General features: G+C 53.7%; 9 protein-coding genes across 9 annotated transcripts; 6 read left to right on the top strand and 3 right to left on the bottom strand.

Moving 5' to 3' along the window:
• Positions 1–202: 202 nt before the first annotated feature.
• Positions 203–781, top strand: RHO25_004209 (uncharacterized protein; the record flags this gene model as incomplete). The annotated part of the gene is made up of 1 exon (XM_023595134.2): positions 203–781. One exon carries the CDS (start codon positions 203–205, stop codon positions 779–781), a length of 579 nt encoding a protein of 192 aa, XP_023457544.1.
• Positions 782–1415: 634 nt separating this feature from the next.
• Positions 1416–2038, top strand: RHO25_004208 (uncharacterized protein; the record flags this gene model as incomplete). The annotated part of the gene is made up of 2 exons (XM_023595133.2): positions 1416–1596; positions 1686–2038. 2 exons carry the CDS (start codon positions 1416–1418, stop codon positions 2036–2038), a joined length of 534 nt encoding a protein of 177 aa, XP_023457543.1.
• A 252-nt stretch (positions 2039–2290) lies between these two features.
• RHO25_004207 (uncharacterized protein) lies at positions 2291–4281 on the bottom strand (the record flags this gene model as incomplete). The annotated part of the gene is made up of 2 exons (XM_023595132.2): positions 2291–4072; positions 4147–4281. The coding sequence occupies 2 exons, from the start codon at positions 4279–4281 to the stop codon at positions 2291–2293; spliced, it is 1917 nt and encodes a 638-aa protein (XP_023457542.1).
• A 1414-nt stretch (positions 4282–5695) lies between these two features.
• Positions 5696–6361, top strand: RHO25_004206 (uncharacterized protein; the record flags this gene model as incomplete). Its single annotated transcript, XM_023595131.2, has 1 exon — positions 5696–6361. The coding sequence occupies one exon, from the start codon at positions 5696–5698 to the stop codon at positions 6359–6361; it is 666 nt and encodes a 221-aa protein (XP_023457541.1).
• Positions 6362–6829: 468 nt separating this feature from the next.
• RHO25_004205 (uncharacterized protein) lies at positions 6830–8308 on the bottom strand (the record flags this gene model as incomplete). Its single annotated transcript, XM_023595130.2, has 2 exons — positions 6830–7800; positions 7858–8308. 2 exons carry the CDS (start codon positions 8306–8308, stop codon positions 6830–6832), a joined length of 1422 nt encoding a protein of 473 aa, XP_023457548.1.
• Positions 8309–9191: 883 nt separating this feature from the next.
• RHO25_004204 (uncharacterized protein) lies at positions 9192–10569 on the top strand (the record flags this gene model as incomplete). The annotated part of the gene is made up of 2 exons (XM_023595129.2): positions 9192–9368; positions 9427–10569. 2 exons carry the CDS (start codon positions 9192–9194, stop codon positions 10567–10569), a joined length of 1320 nt encoding a protein of 439 aa, XP_023457547.1.
• Positions 10570–10642: 73 nt separating this feature from the next.
• On the bottom strand, positions 10643–12844 carry RHO25_004203 (uncharacterized protein; the record flags this gene model as incomplete). Its single annotated transcript, XM_023595128.1, has 2 exons — positions 10643–12143; positions 12213–12844. The coding sequence occupies 2 exons, from the start codon at positions 12842–12844 to the stop codon at positions 10643–10645; spliced, it is 2133 nt and encodes a 710-aa protein (XP_023457546.1).
• Positions 12845–13169: 325 nt separating this feature from the next.
• On the top strand, positions 13170–14115 carry RHO25_004202 (uncharacterized protein; the record flags this gene model as incomplete). Its single annotated transcript, XM_023595127.2, has 6 exons — positions 13170–13191; positions 13248–13306; positions 13368–13434; positions 13491–13699; positions 13763–14016; positions 14079–14115. The coding sequence occupies 6 exons, from the start codon at positions 13170–13172 to the stop codon at positions 14113–14115; spliced, it is 648 nt and encodes a 215-aa protein (XP_023457545.1).
• Positions 14116–14942: 827 nt separating this feature from the next.
• On the top strand, positions 14943–19196 carry RHO25_004201 (uncharacterized protein; the record flags this gene model as incomplete). Its single annotated transcript, XM_023595126.2, has 2 exons — positions 14943–18794; positions 18843–19196. 2 exons carry the CDS (start codon positions 14943–14945, stop codon positions 19194–19196), a joined length of 4206 nt encoding a protein of 1401 aa, XP_023456722.1.
• Between the last annotated feature and the right edge of the window lie 111 nt (positions 19197–19307).

Raw genomic sequence — 19307 nt, 5'->3', positions numbered from 1 at the left:
ACACACGTATAGACAAGCATCCCGGTCCATCCGAAGTATAAGGTCCAGGATCCGGTGTTCGTCCGAGACCTGCTCCTATTCAAATAGGCACAGACGTCTAGTGGCGACGATATAGTGCATATATAGGCCGCAGCACATTCGAGAGGACGCCTGTACGTCCACAGCAGTCCCCACGCATCCTTCCGAGTCCATCAACACCACAATGAAGTCCTTCATCGTCGCCGCCCTGGCCGCAAACGCCGCCGCTCAAGCAGCCACAAACTTACCCATCCGCTACAGTGGAATTGGCCAGGATGCCTCGGGCGTCACCGTGAAAGACGGCATCATCAACGCCTCTGACAAACGCTTCTGGCTCGGCAAACCCGCAAAAACCTATTGCGGGCCGCCGCTACGGGATCCCGCATCCGTCGTTTGCAAGTCCAATGACGAGAACAACAAGACAACCCTCTTCCTCTACGTCCCTGCTGATGGCACCTTCAAACTCGATTCCACCGATAATGGGCAGTATGTCTATGTGGCCGTGGATGGCGCGCTGGGCTTTGCGTGGTATCGAGATCTTCCCAAGGACGGTGTGATAGTGGGCTTCTCGAATGGCAACGGCGAGGTCCTGACATTCGAGGGCAAGGAGTGGTTGTCATGTCCGGTGGAGGGTGAGGAGGCGTGGCAGCTTTTCGCGCAGAGCCGGTCGAGCAGGACTGACTGCGTGGGCACCACGTTCAAGCTGAAGCAGGAGAAGGAGCGATATGAGGGCGGTCCTGCTGGTGCGGCTGAATACATCTAGATTGGGGCAGCGTACCAGCGACCTCGTGAGGTGGTACAATTCTGGGAGGGGAATGGTTGGCGGACGGTAGAGCATGGCGAGAAGGAGTATGCACTGGGTGCCTGTAACTATTGTCGAATGTCAATAGAGTCGTACATGCATTTGCAGCATGAAAGACATTCGAACTCGTCACTGATCAACAACATGATCTCGATGAGAAATTGATTATGTCGATAAGGCACAACGACTCGATTGCCAATGCCATGTGAATGTCTTGCACATGAGACTGCAAAATCAGGCAACAGTGATCAGTCGCAAAAGTGTTGATGAGGTGTTTGGAGGAGATCAGCAAATCGGAAGACGGAACAGTCCAATCTCCGAACACGACGAGAGAACCATCGAGACGAGACCCCTTCCCTTCTCTCTCGAATCGCATCACATCGCAATTGACTTCAACTTTCTCCAGCACACGCGCGCGTGTCACTCCTGCGCATCGCGTCGACAGCACACCTCGAACTTCCGACCAGAACTTCTCATACGACATCCACGCATCCGCATACGCCCGATTTCACGAGAGTCCTCGACACCCGGCGCATCCATCTTAACCTCGTCCGTTCCCATCCTCACGCGTACATACAAAACCGCAACTGCAACAATGCTCGACCTCACCAACCCCACAACGCAAACAACTCTCCTCCTTTCTGTAATCGCCCTCCTCCTCAGCTTCCTCCTCTTCCAACCCACCGGCTTCGTCAAATGGCTCCAAAAGAAAAACTACCAATACGAAGTCACTTTCTCCTTATACATGTTAACGCCGACGGAGAAATTCGTCTTTAGTAAGTCCCCCAAACATCCCTCCAACCTCCCCCACTCCGTGAAATTGCGTAGCTCCGCCTAACGAGAGTCAACTCGCTGACGCTCGTAGACTCCATCCTCTTCCTAACATTCTCCCTCTTCCTCATCGCCTCCGTAATCTACCTCCCCAACCACATTCTCACCATGTCTCGACGAACATACTACTACTTCGCGGGGGATAATGTCAACAACACCTTGGCCGGAGGCGCAAACGGTGTAGCAGAGCGAGTCTACGGAACAGCGAGTGAATGGGCGCAAACGGCGTATCAAACCGCTTTTAACAGAACGGGTTCAGCAGGAGTGGAGAAAGTGGTGGAGAAGGCGAGTGAGGTGGTTTCAGCAGCAGCGGAAAGCAGTAGTGCGGCTGCGGTGGTAGCGGAGGGGGCGAGGAATGCGGCGCAGCAGGTGGTGGAGGGAAATTGAATTGATGGGGAGGCAGTGGTAATGGCAAGAGGTGGGGGAGTCTTTTTTGTTGATCGCGTTCTGAGCGAGGAGTTGGGACCGAAGAGCATGCATAATGTGTTGCACATACTATTTGAAGAGCGGACGCAAAATGAAAAGCACGGCACGAAGACGAGCGTGGGCATCCAGGACACGATATTAATTCGATTCATGCATATCTTACAGCATGTTGGACTGCTGAGCCAATGATCCACTAGAGCAATTCTGTCGCTCTCATACAACTACGCTTCCAACATCGACTGCGGAGTCTCGCGAGGCTCGTCTGCTGATCTCGTAACTGAGAATTGAATGATCAGCATACATCAGCATGAGCCGCCATCGTCTTTGGTCGTCCAGCAACCGCGCGGTGCCCTGCTGAATGGGCGAGGCCGCAATGCCATGCAGTGGCTGAAAGGGGCGTTCGAGTGCCTCCTCCTGCGAATCAAACGGCAAGATATGCTCAATGCGCATGGCATAATTTGTCTTCTTTTCAACGTGGCCATTCTTCATCTCTTCAGGATACTGCGCACGTTTGGAAACCTTAGTCAGCGATAGGACCATGGCTCGACCCTTTTGCGAGGCCAGGACGACTACACCAATGGCTGGAATGTAGCAATGCAAGTTCAGCCGCTCAAACGCATTCAACCAGCCATGCTCACCCTGCACAAATTGGTGCAGTGCATCGGTAAAGCCGACCATGGGCGTTTCGAGTGCTCCGTTTGACTTTTTCTTTGGCTGTGGTTGCAAAAGGTACACACTGCGTACGCTGCAATGCAAGATGGGACATGGCAGGCCGTTACAAATGCTCTTTTCCGTATATGCTGTTCGAGGTTCGTTGCCGTGGATTCTGCGACCATCGTACAAGCTCCGAAACGATAGCGAGTCTTCTGTGCCTTCGTCATCAGAATAAGCGTCCGCCATGTACGCGGATTCACCAGAATCCGAGTCGTCTTCGAGCTCCTCGTCAGTTTCATCGCTCTCCATGACCATACTTGCATCCTCGTCCGAAGGCAAGGGTGAGCTCGCAGGTTGCCGTGCAGAATGCGACGTATTATCCAGTGTCGCACTGGATGTGGCACGTCTTCCGCCGTCTTGGCGAGCGTTCCTCCTGCTCGCAGAGAACTTGTCCGCGGAGCGCGGAACATATGAAACTGTCTGGCCAATGTCCCAGATGCCCGGGTTGCTCTGCACGCCCGGTAATCGGTCGCCGTCCTCAAGGCCAAGCGCTGCATCTACGCTATCCTCGGGTATGAAAGACCTCTTGTCCAGGAAGCTGATTCCCCAACCACTGTTCAAACGATCGTGGGACAGGTAACTCGAGAGGGATGAAAAACGGAACGTCTGATCGGGTTGCATAAGATGCAAATCCAATGAGCGACAGTTGCCACCGATATCTGTTGTTAGCAGCCATCGTGCTGTAGGGTCGTCTCCCGTGTTGCAGAATGCAACGTGAGGGATATTGGTAGAGCCATTAATGATTTCTACAGTCACATCGTCTCTGTCCTCTGTGACATGCGGGCCGTCGTCATCGGAAGCTGTGTCTTCGTCGTCAGTCTCGCGTGCCAAGCCGAACTTGAAGATGGTGATGTTGTGCGTATTGGCGCTCACGGCGATGATTCTCGCCTGCGAATGAATGGCCAGACCCCATGCACTCAATCCGACATTGCTGTGAAAGAAGGGCTTGATCTCATCGGCGATAGGACCAATCTTGCTGTCGGCTACCGCGCGTCTCTCGATGGCAGATATGATGTGTCGGACAAGGAACGCATTGACGTCGCCATCGTCGCGCACAGCAGCGACGACCTCCTCGTTGCCGAGACGCTGTACGACGAGGTAGTTGATCGAGTGCGGTTGTCGGAGGTCGACGGTGCCTCGCAGCCCCGGACTGGATGGCTGCGAGGGTACGATCAGTGCAGGCTTCTGCGGCAATGCTTGGGTAGGATACTGTGGCACGTAGACGTAGATGTCGGTACTGTATGCGATGAAGTAGAGGTTCTGGCGCTGCGAGAGGGCCGTCTGGAGGTTGCGTCAATGACAATTAAGGTCCGCAGCGTCGCATTCTCGAACTCCCCCCGGAGGCGGCACCTTACCAGATTACAGCGCCAGTGGGAGGTCGGCGGAGTGTCTCCGAAGTCGTTGCCGCGGAGTCGTTTGCCAAAGCGAGCTTCGTAATTCTGTACGCCCGTAGAAAGGATGGAGGCTTCTTCGAAGCTGCGCTTGCCCATGTCCTCTGCGCGAGAGTGGAGCTTGCGCCTTCTGGTGCAGATTGCAGAGGGAAGAGCGGCTTTCGACGGAGAGGGAGGTGCGTTGCGAGGTGAGAGTGTGCTGTGCTGGCTGTGCCACGAGCGTGCCTGCCGGCCAGACGAAGTGTCTCAGCGGTTGTGCAATCGACGCGCTCTGTCCAATCAGGAAGGCGGGATGGAGATGACTCCTGTTTTTAGCAGTGGCCTTTTCCCCGATTGTCGACCTCACTCCTTGACATGACCACCGAACAAGGCGACGGCGATGCTCAGGCGACGGGCGAGTGGCCGCATTCAGCGCCGGTCGCGTGGCCCATCCATGTCTGCTGGTCACCGGTCGCCTACGGCTCAGCCCTCGAGCGTGCGCGCGGCGCAACCCAGGGGCACCGCACAGAGCTGTCGTTCTTTGCGAGAATGACGCGCGAGCCGACTGCGGTGTAACGGGCAACCTCTACTCCCAGTGGTCGTCGTCGGCAAGCTGCCTGCAATTGAGATCCGCTATGCACCCCGTCACTGTCGCACGAATGCGATGGTGCTGATGGCCAAGCCACGGCCGTCCGCTGACAGGCAAACCAGCAGCAGACTGACAGACAGGTGCCTTCTCGTACAAATGGAACGATGCCTCCTGCCGCTCGTTTACGGACATGGCCGCAACTGCCGGCACGAGCTGCAGCCAGACTTCTGCTCGAGCCACACGGATGCCCGCTGCTGCTGCTGCTGTCGACAATCATCGACGACCGGCACCGTCCAATTCCTGCCATCGCCGCCGGCTTGCCGCTCCGCCCGAGCTTCCATTGCTGAACCAACTTCTCCGCTGTGCAACACCACCACGGCCGGGGCACGCGGCGGAATGCGCACAGCACGCCCCCCGTCGACACTCAAATACTGCGTCTGCCTGATGCACCTCGACGCATAGCCCACCCTTGCCTGTCACGCTGCGATCCGCCCTCAGCCAATATAATTGTGTCACTTTGCTGCTGTGCGCCCAACCATGTCTCTTCAATTCGACCATTTCTCTCATTCATTGCTATTGTTAACCGAGCCCACCACGGGCACAATTGTGTCACCACAACTACGACGCTGAACGCTATCGCGACCGGGATCCATTGCAGCCTCCACCTGCTGCCAGTCCTCACTGGTCGTTGATGCCATTCGACACTTCGGACAATCCTGCCCTCCCGCCTACTAGCCCGTTGACCAGCCCTGCACAAGACCAAAACAGGACTACACACGTCTCCAGTGTCACCCAAGACTCAGCGCATACTGCCGGCTGTGGGAGACGTCGAGTAGTGCTCATGATTGCGCAGGAATCGGCTTGTCGATATTAATCCCCGCCTCCAACGTCCGCATTGGCGAGGCAAACCAACATACATATGCCTCGCCACTTCCCTCTCCCACAATGCAAGCTTCATCATCCACAAACTCTCCTGACACCAAACAACGGGCAGTGAGACATTGGCTAGACAACATTCCTCCTACCTTTCCCAAGACCACAACATCCCAGATCCCTATATCGTCAGTCATCAACGAGGCCACGCCCACAGAGCTGTGCACAATGACTCGTTCTTCAGCTCAAGGTTTGAGTGCCCTGACCAGCTCGAGCACCATTGTGCTCTTCACGCCTGTCATTGCTGCCAAGGCATTCCCCAGCAAGACTTCATCTGGCAACAACACCGATCCGTTCGAAACCCTAGGCCGCGCTCTCAGTCGACACCACAAGCGTATTCGCCATGTGCCATATCATCCCAAGATTGGCTTCACAGACACCCACGATGCATTCCTCAGCCAAGCCGATGCCGTCGTGGTTGTTATATCTGAGCCAGTATCCAACAAGACCGAAAGTCTTGGCGATCAGATCGAGTTTGCGGAGAACGCCAATGCGGCGTTGAAGGAAAGCCTGGGTGGGAGACCACTCAAGCATCCTGTCACCTTGATCCAGTGCGGCAACTCTGAGGGAAATTGGTGGCCGGACAGCTCGGCATTCGACACAGTCATGAAGTGTCGTTCGTACGATGTGGAGACTGCACAACAGGTGGCAAGGAAGCTGTTTGAGGGGAGGAAGTGATGTTCCTCATTTGTCAACTCAAGCGGCTTTCTCGACAACCCACGACTGATCATGCCCGTCACGACCAACATTCTTACTCGGCGCATCAATTATTCGAAACGGCCTTGCATGTCATCGATACTGGACGGGACGAAGCAAGCATATGCTGTTCTTGGCGTCTTCAACGCGACTTTGGACAACATGTATTATCATTGCATCGAATAAAGGTGGGCGACTTCCTAATATTGGCGGAATGCAATCTGGAGGATCGAAGTGCAATTGAGAGATACCCCCTGGTGTGGCTTGCCTGTAGGAGGAGTGGGCGACATTCATTTTCCTGAAATTCGAGCAAATCGATTGGCTGTTGCGTTCTGGTCATATATCCTTTTCTGTACATTGCTTACTTCACATCATCTCTGTTTACTTCTTGTTGACATCATTTCAGATCATTGTCATCTATGCTCTCCATCTTCCTGCTTGGATATTCTTCTACTCCAACCCAAAGCAATTCGCATAATAAGTACTCGTCCCCGGCCAATCACTAAAAATCTTCGTAGCACCGACCTGTTGGGCGATGACGTCGATCACTTCGAATTGATCTCCATCATTGTTAATCAAGTTGTTCACAGAAGAGTAATAATATCCTCCACCTTCCTCCAGTGGTCCACTCCTCTCAAAACTCCACGTAATAATCTCCAACCCCGCATCCTTCGCCGCAGTAGCATACGTCGAAGGAATTATTGACTGTGTCTCATTATCCGCAGTAATCAATTGCCAAATACTCGGCGCGATGATCTTGACTCCACGTTCTGCAAGACCTGGAAGAGAAGCAACTGCTTCCTCGTAACCTGTAGCGTTCAAATCTGCGCGTTCGTCGAGGTAGACGGCTTGTTCGCCATATGCGGGGGTATTATCGATCCAGTAGAAAATATCCGCCGGGAGGAAAGATTGTAACCAGACACGTGAGGGGTCGATGTTAGCTTCATCGAATGTATCGACGATTTGTTGGACGAAGTTTTCTTGGGTGTAGTTTCCTTCGAATGGCATGTCAATCTCAGGAGTTTTGGCTTCGGCTGTGAAATTTAGGCCGTAGCTGTCGACTAAAGCGATTTGTTCTTTGAGGGAGACGGGTTCGGCACAATCTGCGGCGTAGAGGTTTGTGCGCCAGTCGGGGGTTTGGCCTAAGCGGCCGTTGTATTGGGATGTGTTCAGGGCGTTGAAGGTTCCGGATTCCATTTCGGCGCAGAGGGTTTTGTATTCGGCGAGGGTGATGTCGGATGTGCAGCATTTTGCTGTGGCGAGGTCGCCTGTTTCGGGGTTGAAGGGGACGAAAGGTTCGGAGCATTTTGCTGCCAACTCGGGAATTGCGAGGATGTTGGTTGTGTAGTGGAGGTCGCAGTTGGAGTGGCGGCAGACGAGTTCCCGGTCGGAGGTGAAGCTTACGTCGCATTCGATGATGCCTGGAGGATGTCAGTCTTGCAATTCTTTGATCATTGGCTTCAGGAATTGTTGCTCACCTGCTCCCATTCGTGCTGCAGCTTCATAGCCTTCTCTCGAGTGCTCTGGGAATTGCAATGCAGCTCCACGATGCGAGATGGAGAAACTGCTGGTCTGGAAAGGGCCCTCAGAGCAGCTCTCCAGCTTCTCCTTCAATGGACCATCGTCCATGTTATCCACGAGGTACCATGGCCTCGGTCCAAGCTGGACATTCAAGCTCTTCTCTGGTTGTCCTTTCGCATGGCCGCGGTATGGCTGAGGCGACACTGGCTGCTGGCTGCCTCCTCCGCCATTGCTGCCACCACCTGGGTATTTGCCTGGAGACCACTTCCCATCATCATATGGTGTTCCTGCTCCTTCGTACTTGCCAGGACTCCACGATCCGTCGTCCTGTCTCTTTGCTGGCGCGGGAGCAGCGGCTGCCAGTCCAACGGCCAGGGTAACGGCCGCGAGCTTGAGTGTGGAAGGCATGGTAGGTAGCTGTTCAGCTTTCGTAACCGGCTAGATAGCTGTTCGCGTTCCTACTGGACACCGCAGTGAATGAATCCGGACAGCGAAGCTCAATGCTGTGCTCCAACACGACACAGGACGAAGTTCCAAGGAACAGAAGATCACCTACCAGAACAAAAAGCCCGAGCAGAAACAGAAAAGCAAGGACCTCGTTCCCAAATAAATAAGTAAGCCTGCAGCAAAAGCACCACTTTCTTCTTTTCTCCGAACCGGCTCACCCATTCCCAATGCGTGCACATCAACGTCAATGGGAGGAACTAGCTTCGCCGATAGCAGCGGATAGCTTCACACGCTTCATGCATGTGAGCTCCGCTTAGGGCCTTTACCCGTTCCTGAGACAGCATGGAAGCTAGTAAGCTAGCACGTGGAAGCATAGCTTGCAGCGTGTGGACTCGCGTAGCAGCGCGTAGCGGCGGCATCTGGTGTGAAAGAAACAAATTGGGGCTGGGGAATGATGTCGTTGGATCTGAAATGCCCAGACTGTGGTGCTTCCGGGATCCTGGAGGTTGAGCTCGAATGGGGAAGGGGCGACTTGGCGCAGGGCTTGGCGGCGTGGTTCTTATCGTGGGTGAGACACGTGCGGACGAGGAGGAGTTTGTGAGGGCTCGTACTGTAGTAGTTGTTGGCGAGCGCTACACGAGAGACTCAAGTTCAATGGGACAAGAAGAACCGTTGGAGTGCGGTAGGATATGTTCTCCCAGGACGAACATCTGAGCACTTGTTCCCGCTAACCCGAACAAGGGAAGGTTCTGTGGAGACTTCTCGTTCCTGAGGCATGCCACTTCGACTTCATCTGCATGTCTGCTGAGACGACGCTTTCCATTGCCAAGTCATCATTTGCAACATGTTGAAGCAGGCTTCTGTGGTACTGTGTCTTGCTCTGGGCATCTCCGCTTCTAGTCCACACGTTCACCACCTGCCCAGTTTACGTGAGCAAGCAAAAATCCAAGATGGCTGGCGTGAAGAGAGATTAGCCACGATACCTGCCATTCTGCGTAAACACGGTGTCGATGCTTGGATTGTACATTGCGCATTCAATTAGACTCACGCGAAGTCTTCAGACTGACTTTCTTTTCCAGGTCAGCCAACGCGAATATGGCGAAGAAACCGTCTTCTGGTCCATGAAGCAAGCAGAGCAATTCTCAGCACGACGTAGAACGCTTTCCATATTCTTCGCAGATGACGGCTTTGAAGGCTGCGAATCTCACACGTGGATCGATAACACTCCAAAGCTCTGGCAAGACCTCCACAATGTACTTCGATTTTGCGATCCACACAGTATTGCACTGAACATCGATTCAGAGATCGCATTTGCTGGAGGCTTACATGCGGGAGAATACAGGAAGCTACTTGAAGAAGTTCCCGCACCATGGAACGAGCGTTTCGTATCGAAGCCATTGGTGGCAGTGGAGTATATTGCGACAATGCCTAAATCGCGCCTGCACTGGTATCGTAAGCTCATGGAGACAGCATGGGCAGTCATAGATGAAGGCTTCAGTGAGCGAGTCATCACCCCCGGCAAGACAACGACCGAAGATGTCGAATGGTGGTTTCGAGAGAGATTGCAATCACTGAATTACACGACTTGGTTCCACCCCGATGTGACAATCCTCCCAGGCTGGTTAACAGCAGAAGACAAATCACAACGCTCTAATGCGGAAAAGCAAAACACGATCAAACACGGCGACCTTCTGCACGTCGACTTCGGCCTCACAGCCCTAGGTCTCAATACAGACACACAACATCTCGCTTATGTACTTCACCCTGGCGCTTCAGAATCGGACATTCCCGCCTCTCTCCTCGCGGGTCTGAAGAAAGGCAATAAACTTCAAGACATCGTTCGCTCACACATGGTCCCCGGCCTTTCAGGAAACGAAATCCTCCTCAACGCTCTCGAGTCCATGCGCGAGGCCAACATTTCCGGAAAGATCTATTCGCACCCCATCGGCGACTGGGGCCATAGTGCTGGAACACTGATCGGCATGACGAATTTGCAAGATGGCGTTCCTGTTTTGGGTGATTTGCCATTGTTGAAGGATATGTATTATAGCGTGGAGTTGTATGTGGAGCATTGGGTTGAGGAGCGAAATGAGACGATTGTGTTCCCATTGGAGGAGGATGTGTATTGGGATTCGGAGAAAAAGAGCGGGGAGTGGGTTTGGGGGAGGCAGGAGAAGTTTCATTTGGTGAGGTCGTCGAAAGAACAGAAGGAGGATTTATGAAGATACGAACGTGGTGAGAGAGGCTGAAATCAATTCACGGGTGAGTAAAGCGCCGGAGACAACCATATATGTCCTACTCTTTCTCGACGCACGAGAGTCTGTCGCTGCTCTTCCCGAGAAAAGCCTGTTCAACCAAGACCCATCCGGCTGCCTCCTCCTGAATGCCATCGTCAGGCTCAGCAAGAATGATCGTCGCCTCACACAGGACCTGCCTATCAAAGCCTATGCCGGCGATCTTGATCTCTCGCACCATATCCGCCCCGTTTCTCTCAGTGCTTGGTGGAAGAACGAATTCCAACGCATAAGCCCTTCCCAACTCCTTTCCATCAGCAGAAATTCTGAAATGGGCGCAAGGTCCTGTGATAGGACTATATGGCATAGCGGTGTCATCGTGACTCTGTCCAGGGTCTGAACTGATCTTCCAATGTAGCCTCGAGTGACGATTCATGCCAGTCCCTCGCTTCTCCAGACCGAGATCGGAAATGTCACAACGAGGCCTCTTGGCGGACTTTGTTAGAACTGTGATGGAATATATCTCAAGAATATCAGACTTTGCCGCCTCAAGTGACGAAGAGTTCTGGTCGAACTCAAAGCAGATGAACAGGCTTTCGAGGAAAATTGGTTGCTCTGTCTGTGCGATGGGCCCCATTTCGGAAGCGTTGATGTCGAGTGTCCACTCTAGCCTCGCGAGCTGTTTGTCGGTCACGACAAGTGCTTCACGCCTCGACTGTCGTTGGCCATAGCTATCTTGGAAGTCGGCCTGGAGCCAGAGATCGCGGTGAGCGTAATGCAAGATACGGTATCTCATCGTAAGCTTCAGTGGCTCGAGAGCAGCCACTGCCATTTTCGCAAGCTGAATTCGCGAGCGTGACATGGCGCCTTGGCTGAGAGGCGCAATGGACAGAACGCATCTCGAGGGAGAGTCATGGACTTTTGCTTGAAGTTGCGCAGCATGAGGACGAGATTCGGTCTCGAATGGCTGAATATTTTGAAAGCCTAGAAAGGCATTTACGACTCCGTCATCGTTTCGCGAAAAAGCGCGCTCGAAGTTGGTGTGGAAGAAAGTGGAAGATCCAGCTGGGAAAGCTTTCGCATACTCAACTACTCCATGTTGCTGATATGGCGCCGTATCGTGTGGTCTTTGCGGGTCGCAGTCGCAGGCCAGGTCCTCCGGCAGCGGAGTGCCCTTCCATATTGCTCCTTCCACCGCAGAGTTGTGGTCGCTGAAATGCTCATACGACCAACCCGGCGCGAAGAGGCCAGCGTTCAGACCCAGCTCCTGGAGGACCTGCACGCCGAGGCCAGTGCCTGTGCCACCACCGAAGAGCCTAGGCCACGTAACGCGCCTGTGCTTCCTGTCTTGCTGATAATTCTGTGCCCAGACATCGATGCCAAAGTACAAGTTATCAAGACCCAAATCGCTTTCCAAGGCACGAGCTTTGCCGCTCTGAGCCAGCTCTGGATCCCATTTGTAGTTAGTAAGCATAGAGCCTGCCGCGATGGCGAACTGTAGATTCATGTAGTTCAATGTGTTCTGATACCAGATGAAGTTGAGCGTCGTGAGTGCATCGTACCTGTAAAGTGATGAGTCTGTAGCGAGAGCGCATTCTCGGGAAATAAGCTAATGGAACAAGCAGACCTACCACACTACCTTGCTGTTCACGCCGAGCTCATCTCTCAACTGCCGCAGGAAGCCTTCCAGCTTTGCCGCACTCCAGGATAGCAGCGGGAAGGGAGTTTCAATGTTAATCAGCCAGCCATCGAAGCCATAACATTTGGCCATATTGGCGAGCTTCCGAGCGACCCAAAACGAGCCGGACTCGTCCTGCTGCAATATGTATTCAACATCATTAGATCCAGGCTCGACGATGAAAGTCCCGAGTACAATGACACCATTGCGATGGCACGTATTCGTCCAAGTAGGAGGCGGGACAGACACAAGACGATGAGAGAAATACACGAACGTCTCCACGAATTGGAGGTGATTGCAAGAGTATTGTTCCTTGGGCACAACCTGGCCCTGACAGGATTCATAGTCGTTGTATCCGCCTTGGTAGTCATGTATGAGCATCACTTTGGCGCCATGATCGCTGTCCGATTCTGCTCGCTGGAGGAGCGGAGTGTTGGACTTCTGCAGGGCGTCGGCGTCGTCTGGTGTCCAAGCCAGTAGTTCGTCGAACGTCCCGAAGTATGTGAAGCCTTTCAAGGCATCTCGAGTCCTCTGCTCTGCCCACTCAGCATCAACACAAGACTTTTGGGAGGAAGGTTGATCCATTTGAGTGGTGGAGTGTGAGGTGTAGGAAAGTGGGAAGCAGGGAATGGCAGTGGGTGCGGGAAGGCGGGAATGGGCGCTGCAGGGGTCGGCGATTCACAGCTGCTGCTGTGTGGAGCTGAACCACTTGTTTCGAGGGTCCTCGTCGTTGGGAAGTTGTGGCTTTCACTTTTCTGAAAGCTGTCGTCAACAACACAACACACACATGCGCCGCAAGGGGCCCGCTTTGCATTGACTTCACATTGGAACACACGGTCTTGCCCATTACCATTTTGCGACCTGACGCTCCACGAAACGACATCTGCTGCGGCACGGATAAGCAGCCACCATGAATCTCTTCCGGATCTTGGGTATGGATGCGAGAAAGCATGTTATGGAAGTCGCGGACAGCAACTAATTGAGACAGGCGACTTGTCGCATTTGGCATCCATCTTCATACTGCTTGCTAAGATGAAGTCGTCAAGTGTATGCGATCCCCGCGGCGGCATCCACGCATTGGGTTCTTCGAGCTAATGGCTGCCTGCAGAGCGCATCGGGTATTTCCTTCAAATCACAATTTCTCTACCTCGTGGTCTACGTTACGAGATATCTTGGTCAGTTGGAAAGAGCATCAGGGTATGTGAGAGGGCTGGCTGACGGAAGGTGGCAGATCTGCTATGGACGAACCCAACAAACAGCCTTTGGAACACTACCTTCAAAATCATCTTCATTGGCGCGCAGGCCTACACGATATACCTCATGCTCAACGACTACAAACCGACGCACGACCCGAATCAGGATACCTTCAAGGTGGAATATCTGATTGGAGGAGCGGCCGTCATGGGGCTTTTGTTCCCTTACCGATACAGCTTGACAGAGGTAAGGAGAAAGAGCATGAACTTGGCCTGCGGATGGAACGCATAGCTGACAGGAAGGCGGCAGATGCTCTGGGCATTTTCGATCTGGCTGGAGTCCGTTGCCATTCTGCCCCAACTCTTCATGTTGCAAAGGACAGGGGAGGCTGAAACCATCACAACGCACTATCTGTTCGCTCTCGGTGCCTACAGAGCGCTTTACATTCCCAACTGGATATGGCGATTCTTCACGGAGAACCATTACTGGGACCCCATTCCGGTGATTGCGGGTATCATTCAGACTGTGCTCTACTCGGACTTCTTCTGGATCTACTACACCAAGTACGTCTTGCAGGAACACGTGGGATATGCCGCATGGGTAACAAGGCTGACGCACTTCACAGGGTACTGCAAGGCAAGAAGTTCAACCTCCCAGTCTAGAATACGCGAAACCGGAACATCTCTCCGGTGTCCCCAACGCGCCGTAGCCGAACAACGCGCCCAATGATGTGCATGCTGCTATGTCTGCACACACTAGTATACCTCACGATTCGCGCGCAGATTGTCCGTGCTCAATTAATTGAAATCAGGAAGGACGAATTGAGATGAGCAAGGCAATATACTCGCGTTGGCAGAAGAAATCGTAGCTCGACTGCGGCGAATGGCAATGCGATGTTCGATCGTTGGAACAGGCATGATGAGGCGGCATAGCTGTATGTGTAAAGATACGAGGTCGGTTGTGATGAGTGAGAAGGTTTTTGACCATCATTGCATATGCAGACGCTCGCATTGTAAGTTGATGAAAATAGCCAGCGATGGCATAATGAACTTCGATTTAAGAGTCGGGTCCTCGCGTAGTACTTCCACAAAACGTGATGATTGCGCCTGCTGTACTTGAATTCTCGGCCACGGCATCGTCGTTGCGAACTGAGCCGAGATCCACGTAGTCCAGATTCGCGATCCAAGTGTGCCGATGCAAGTGAAGGAAACCGACTCGTGTGGTTGACATGCTGGGCATCAATGCACCCAATGCTCCTCCGAACTTGAATGTCACGGTCGAATAGAAGCACACCGATGACGCCGACGGGTGCTTCCGACGACGCATAAAGCTGTCTAGCTTCTGGCAATTACTCGCGACACTGACACCCACACAGCCGGGCAAACGACCAGCCACTCCTCTACGCAATTGCTTCTGCGGATCATTCATTTGTCGATCCTGATTGTTGCAATATAGTCAGCGGCGCGCACACGCGCAACTTCGCCGGACCATGGCCGACCTCAGCGAGCTGTTCTCGCGCCTCAAACAGCAACAGAGCTCCGACGCACCAACTTCTTCGCAACCACCGCCGGCGGCATTGTGGGCACAACCAGCGTACGAGCCGCCGTCAGTGTCATCGCCGTTGGTCTCACCACCTACCCACACGCCGAATCCACATCACGCATCGAATATCATCAGTCCCATCAACCCGTCATCGAACGCCGGCACCCCGAATCAAGATCCCAATCGCACCAACAACTTGCTAAACCTTCTCAAGTTCCAAGGGCAGTCGGGGCAACAACAGCAGCCACAGCCACAATCAGGCGCAATGGCGGGCCTCACCAATGTGCAGTCGAATCGCCACACCTCGATACAAATCCCCGCGACGCAGCCTCGCGAAGGCGCATCCTCGCGCAATGCACGGCCATTGTCGGCAGCGGACGTCGTGGCTAACCTCCAACGCTCCTCCTCTAGTTCTGCCGTACCTCAGCGCAACCTGAGTGGGCTAGACGACGAGTTGAGGTCTAAGTCAAGTGGCAACCCTCAGGACTTGCTGCTGAATTTGCTCAAGGGCCCGAAGGCTCCAACGCCTGCACCAGTGGCGAGATCTGAGTCGCAGAACAGCAGGACGCTCAAACAGCAACCCGATATCGATGACTTGAGCAAGCAATTTGGACAAGCTTCAGTTGGCTCGACAGGCTCACAGGCGACACGCGAATCGACCGCTCGTCAGTTTGGCAGTCCCGCTGCTGGCAAAACCCCGTTTGAGGGTCCAGCTGCCAACAAGGCATCGATGTTCAACTACGTAAACCCATTCGACCAACTGCACACATCGTCGCCTCTGAACAGAAACCGCACACCGCAGCCCGCCGAGCAGGCGAACGTGCCCAAGAAGATCGAAATCCTGAAACATGATCGCAGCGCCTCCGCGCAGAATGTTGAGCAATCGCAGCCGAAGTCGAAGAGTAGGAAGATCGACGATGATGCTTCCTCGGCATCGACTAAGAGCATTTCAAAGGAGAACGTGGAGAAACAGGTCGCACATGCTCTCAAGGCTGCTGACAGCCGTGAGCCACTCAATAGCAGGGCCACCACGGATGATGAGCGCATCAAGAAAGAGACTGCAAACAACGAAGACGTTGAGTCAAATTGGGAGAGTGCCGAGGATGATGGTAAGGCGGATTACAAGGTGGAAGTGTACAACTTCCCAATGAAGCCATTTGTCTCGATCCAAGTGCGCCCATTAAAACAGGCTCGCTCAATTCGGCAAGATCACTTCATGGTCATTGCGCAGCTTAAGAAGGAGTTCGATCAAATCGACCGCTCGCTCGTCACTGCTAGCCAGACACACATTGTCTACGCGCAAGTCGCCACGAAGAAGGACAACGGAGGGTTCCGAATCATTCGACAGGACTCTGGCGACCACAAGCAAGTTTTCAGGTCGAGCGGCGAGCGCCTCTTCAGCGTCCAGCTCTGCAGCAACGTTGCTACAAAAGACAACGATGTCGAGACTGTGCTTGGCACTGGAGTGCATGGTTCCGTCTTCTGGACATCCCTCGTTAAGTCCAGAGGAGATTCGTTCCAGGATGACGATGTAGAAGCTCATGGTTTCATTTTGCCTCCAGTAGCTACTGTGGAGGAGAACACGAGCGGCTCTCCGGTGAAGACTCGTGCCAAAATGAGCGCCCGTCATCCCGACTACTTTGCCATCGCACGCGGCAAACACATCTACATCATTGCACCAGACACGGCCAGGAACAGCGCATACACTGACCAGAACACGCGCCGTGTCAACAGTGAAAAGTACTTTGCTGAGCAGACCCTCAAAATCAACACTGGCAAAGCGGGCAAGGACTTTTGCTTCTCCGAAGATGACACAGTCATTGTCAGCCTTGATAAGAACGGGCGGTTCAAGTTTTGGGACATTCGTGATCTCACAGCACAAGCAAGTGTGCGCAGCTTCGAGCCTCGCAAGCACGAGCCTGTCGAGCTGCGCGAACCAATCATTCAGCACACTGCAGTCACATCGGGGAGCAAGCCCGACGAGAAGCCCTCAGTGTCTTCGATCATGTTTCTTGATAAGGAGAAGCCATTTAACAAAGGCTCTGCACTTCGTTACATGCTTGTCGGCTTCAAGCAAAACCATATCCTGCAGCTCTGGGATCTTGGTCTTGGCAAGGCGGTGCAAGAGATTCGTCTGCCCCATGAGAAGGACAGCGATGGTATTTGCAGCGTCACCTATCATCCCAAGACTGGTATAGTGACTGTTGGACACCCAACTCGCAACAGCATCTACTTCCTACACCTTAGTGCACCAAAGTACAACCTTCCGACCATGGAGCAGGCCAGATTCATGAGAATGCTGTCGACGAACGACCAAGCTCTACCAAAGCCTGAGAGCACTGCTATCATGAGTGGACTTAGGGAGTTCTCTTTTGCCAAGGTGGGCCAGCTCAGAAGCGTGGACATGCTGAGAACGCCGGTCGAAAATGCTAGCGAGAACGGGACGGAGGAGGAGACCCTCTTTGAGCTGTACATCATGCACTCGAAGGGCTCTGTCGGCATCAGCATCAAGCGCGAAGACCTGGGCTGGGATAAGCAGAGCAAGATGATGAACCCTAAGGAAGCCCTGAAGGAGGGTGTCATCGAAGTGCGCGAGCTCTCAATACCAAAACAGTCGTCCTCATCGGGAGAGCGCACTGAGGCGGACACCACTTCGAGGCAGTTGCCGAAGTCGACCATTCTCGCGAAGCCAGAACCAACCAAGACTCCATCGCCGCTAAATGCCGTGAAGCAAGAGACTGCCCGTTCGCCAACACCCCTCTCCAACGGACAGCAACCTCGTCTGCTCTCGCCGGAACCGCCTACCAAGCCATTGCCGCAGATTCCTGCTGGCAACCCGCCCTTCATCACTGCCGATTCTTACAGTCATGCCGCTTTGCGCACCAAGTCTCCAACTGGTAGCAAGTCGAGTGACGAGGTTCAGCGCAACGTGATCATCTCGCCAAAAGCAAAGGGAGCTGTTCTCGCTACCGCGTCTAACGCTTCCACTCAAGCAAGTGCCCCGATTGCAGGCGCGGGAGACTACCAGAGTCTGCTGACGCTCCAATTCGATTCTTTGTACCAGCGCATTGAGTCCGACAAGCGCGTACAGGATGCGGCTGCCGGTGCGAAGCAAGACGCTCTACTCCGCCTGGTATCGTCTACGCTCACTGAGAATGTGGACCGTAGCCTTAGCAGCATCATTGCCACCCGCATCGAAAAGGATGTGATTCCTACGCTGACTGAAGTGACCAGCAAGGTTGTGGATCGCAAAATCGCAGAATCGCTTCCACCGCAACTCAATGCCAGCGTGTCCGCAGCGATGAAGGCCAACCTTTCCAACACACTTCAGCAAGCCCTTCAGGACAAGGAAGTGCACAAGGCTATCTCGGATTTGACTGCCAACCAGGTCGCTCAGCGCGTGCAGCAGCAAGTGTCAGCTATGCTTCAGCAGCAGCTGCCAGAGATGACTACGAAGGCTGCGCAGAAAATGGTCGGCGATCTCGAGAGCAAGTTCACTCAACATCAGCGCTCCTTCGAGGCTCAACGCCAGCAAGACAACGCGAAGATCGAAGAACTGTCTGGCATCGTTCGCAGCTTGTCGACTACGCTGCAAGGCATGGCTGCCAGTCAGGCTTCCTTCCAGGAGCAGATTCTCAAGCTTCAGCGTGAGACAGGTTCCGGTCAAGCGGCGGCAGCGAGATCCACCTCTACTTCTCCCACAGCCAACCAGCAAACTCCTGCTGAGCCAGAGGATGCTGATATCCTCAACATGACTCAGCTGTTGATGGATGGCAAGTACGAGGATGCAACTATTCAGGTATGTCACCATCTTCCCGTCACTCTGATTTTTACTAATCTATCGCAGTGGATCTCATCGGACCGCCAAGCGGACATTTTCGACAAGTTGTTCGTTCGCGTGAACCCAACATACCTCTCCCAATTATCCCCACTGGTCGCTCTCACCGTCTCGGCAGCCATCACTTCAAGCTTTGACTCCTTCGTTTCTGAGCGTCTCGACTGGCTCACCCGAGTCCTGCAACAAATCGACGTTCGCAACGAGGATATCATGGACGTTGCACCAAAGATTATGGATGTGCTCACGCAGCGTCTGCAGGGCGCTTACATGGCCATTTCAGAGGCTAGACCATCGGACCCTGCTTTGAGAACCATCAGCAACCTCAGCCGCCAGGTTCACGAGATCCGACGTGTTGCTCAGTGACTCGACGCGGCTTCGCGGAAGGGTCTGAGCATGCTGATTTGAGCGACCAAGCAACAAGCAGCTTCTAACGGCGCTCTCGAGGCGTCACCATTATTGCGACTGTTTATGGCA

The sequence above is a fragment of the Cercospora beticola genome, chromosome 3, assembly GCF_033473495.1.
Source record: "Cercospora beticola chromosome 3, complete sequence".
Lineage (NCBI taxonomy): Eukaryota > Fungi > Ascomycota > Dothideomycetes > Mycosphaerellales > Mycosphaerellaceae > Cercospora > Cercospora beticola.
This window is presented reverse-complemented; position numbering and strand designations above follow the sequence as displayed.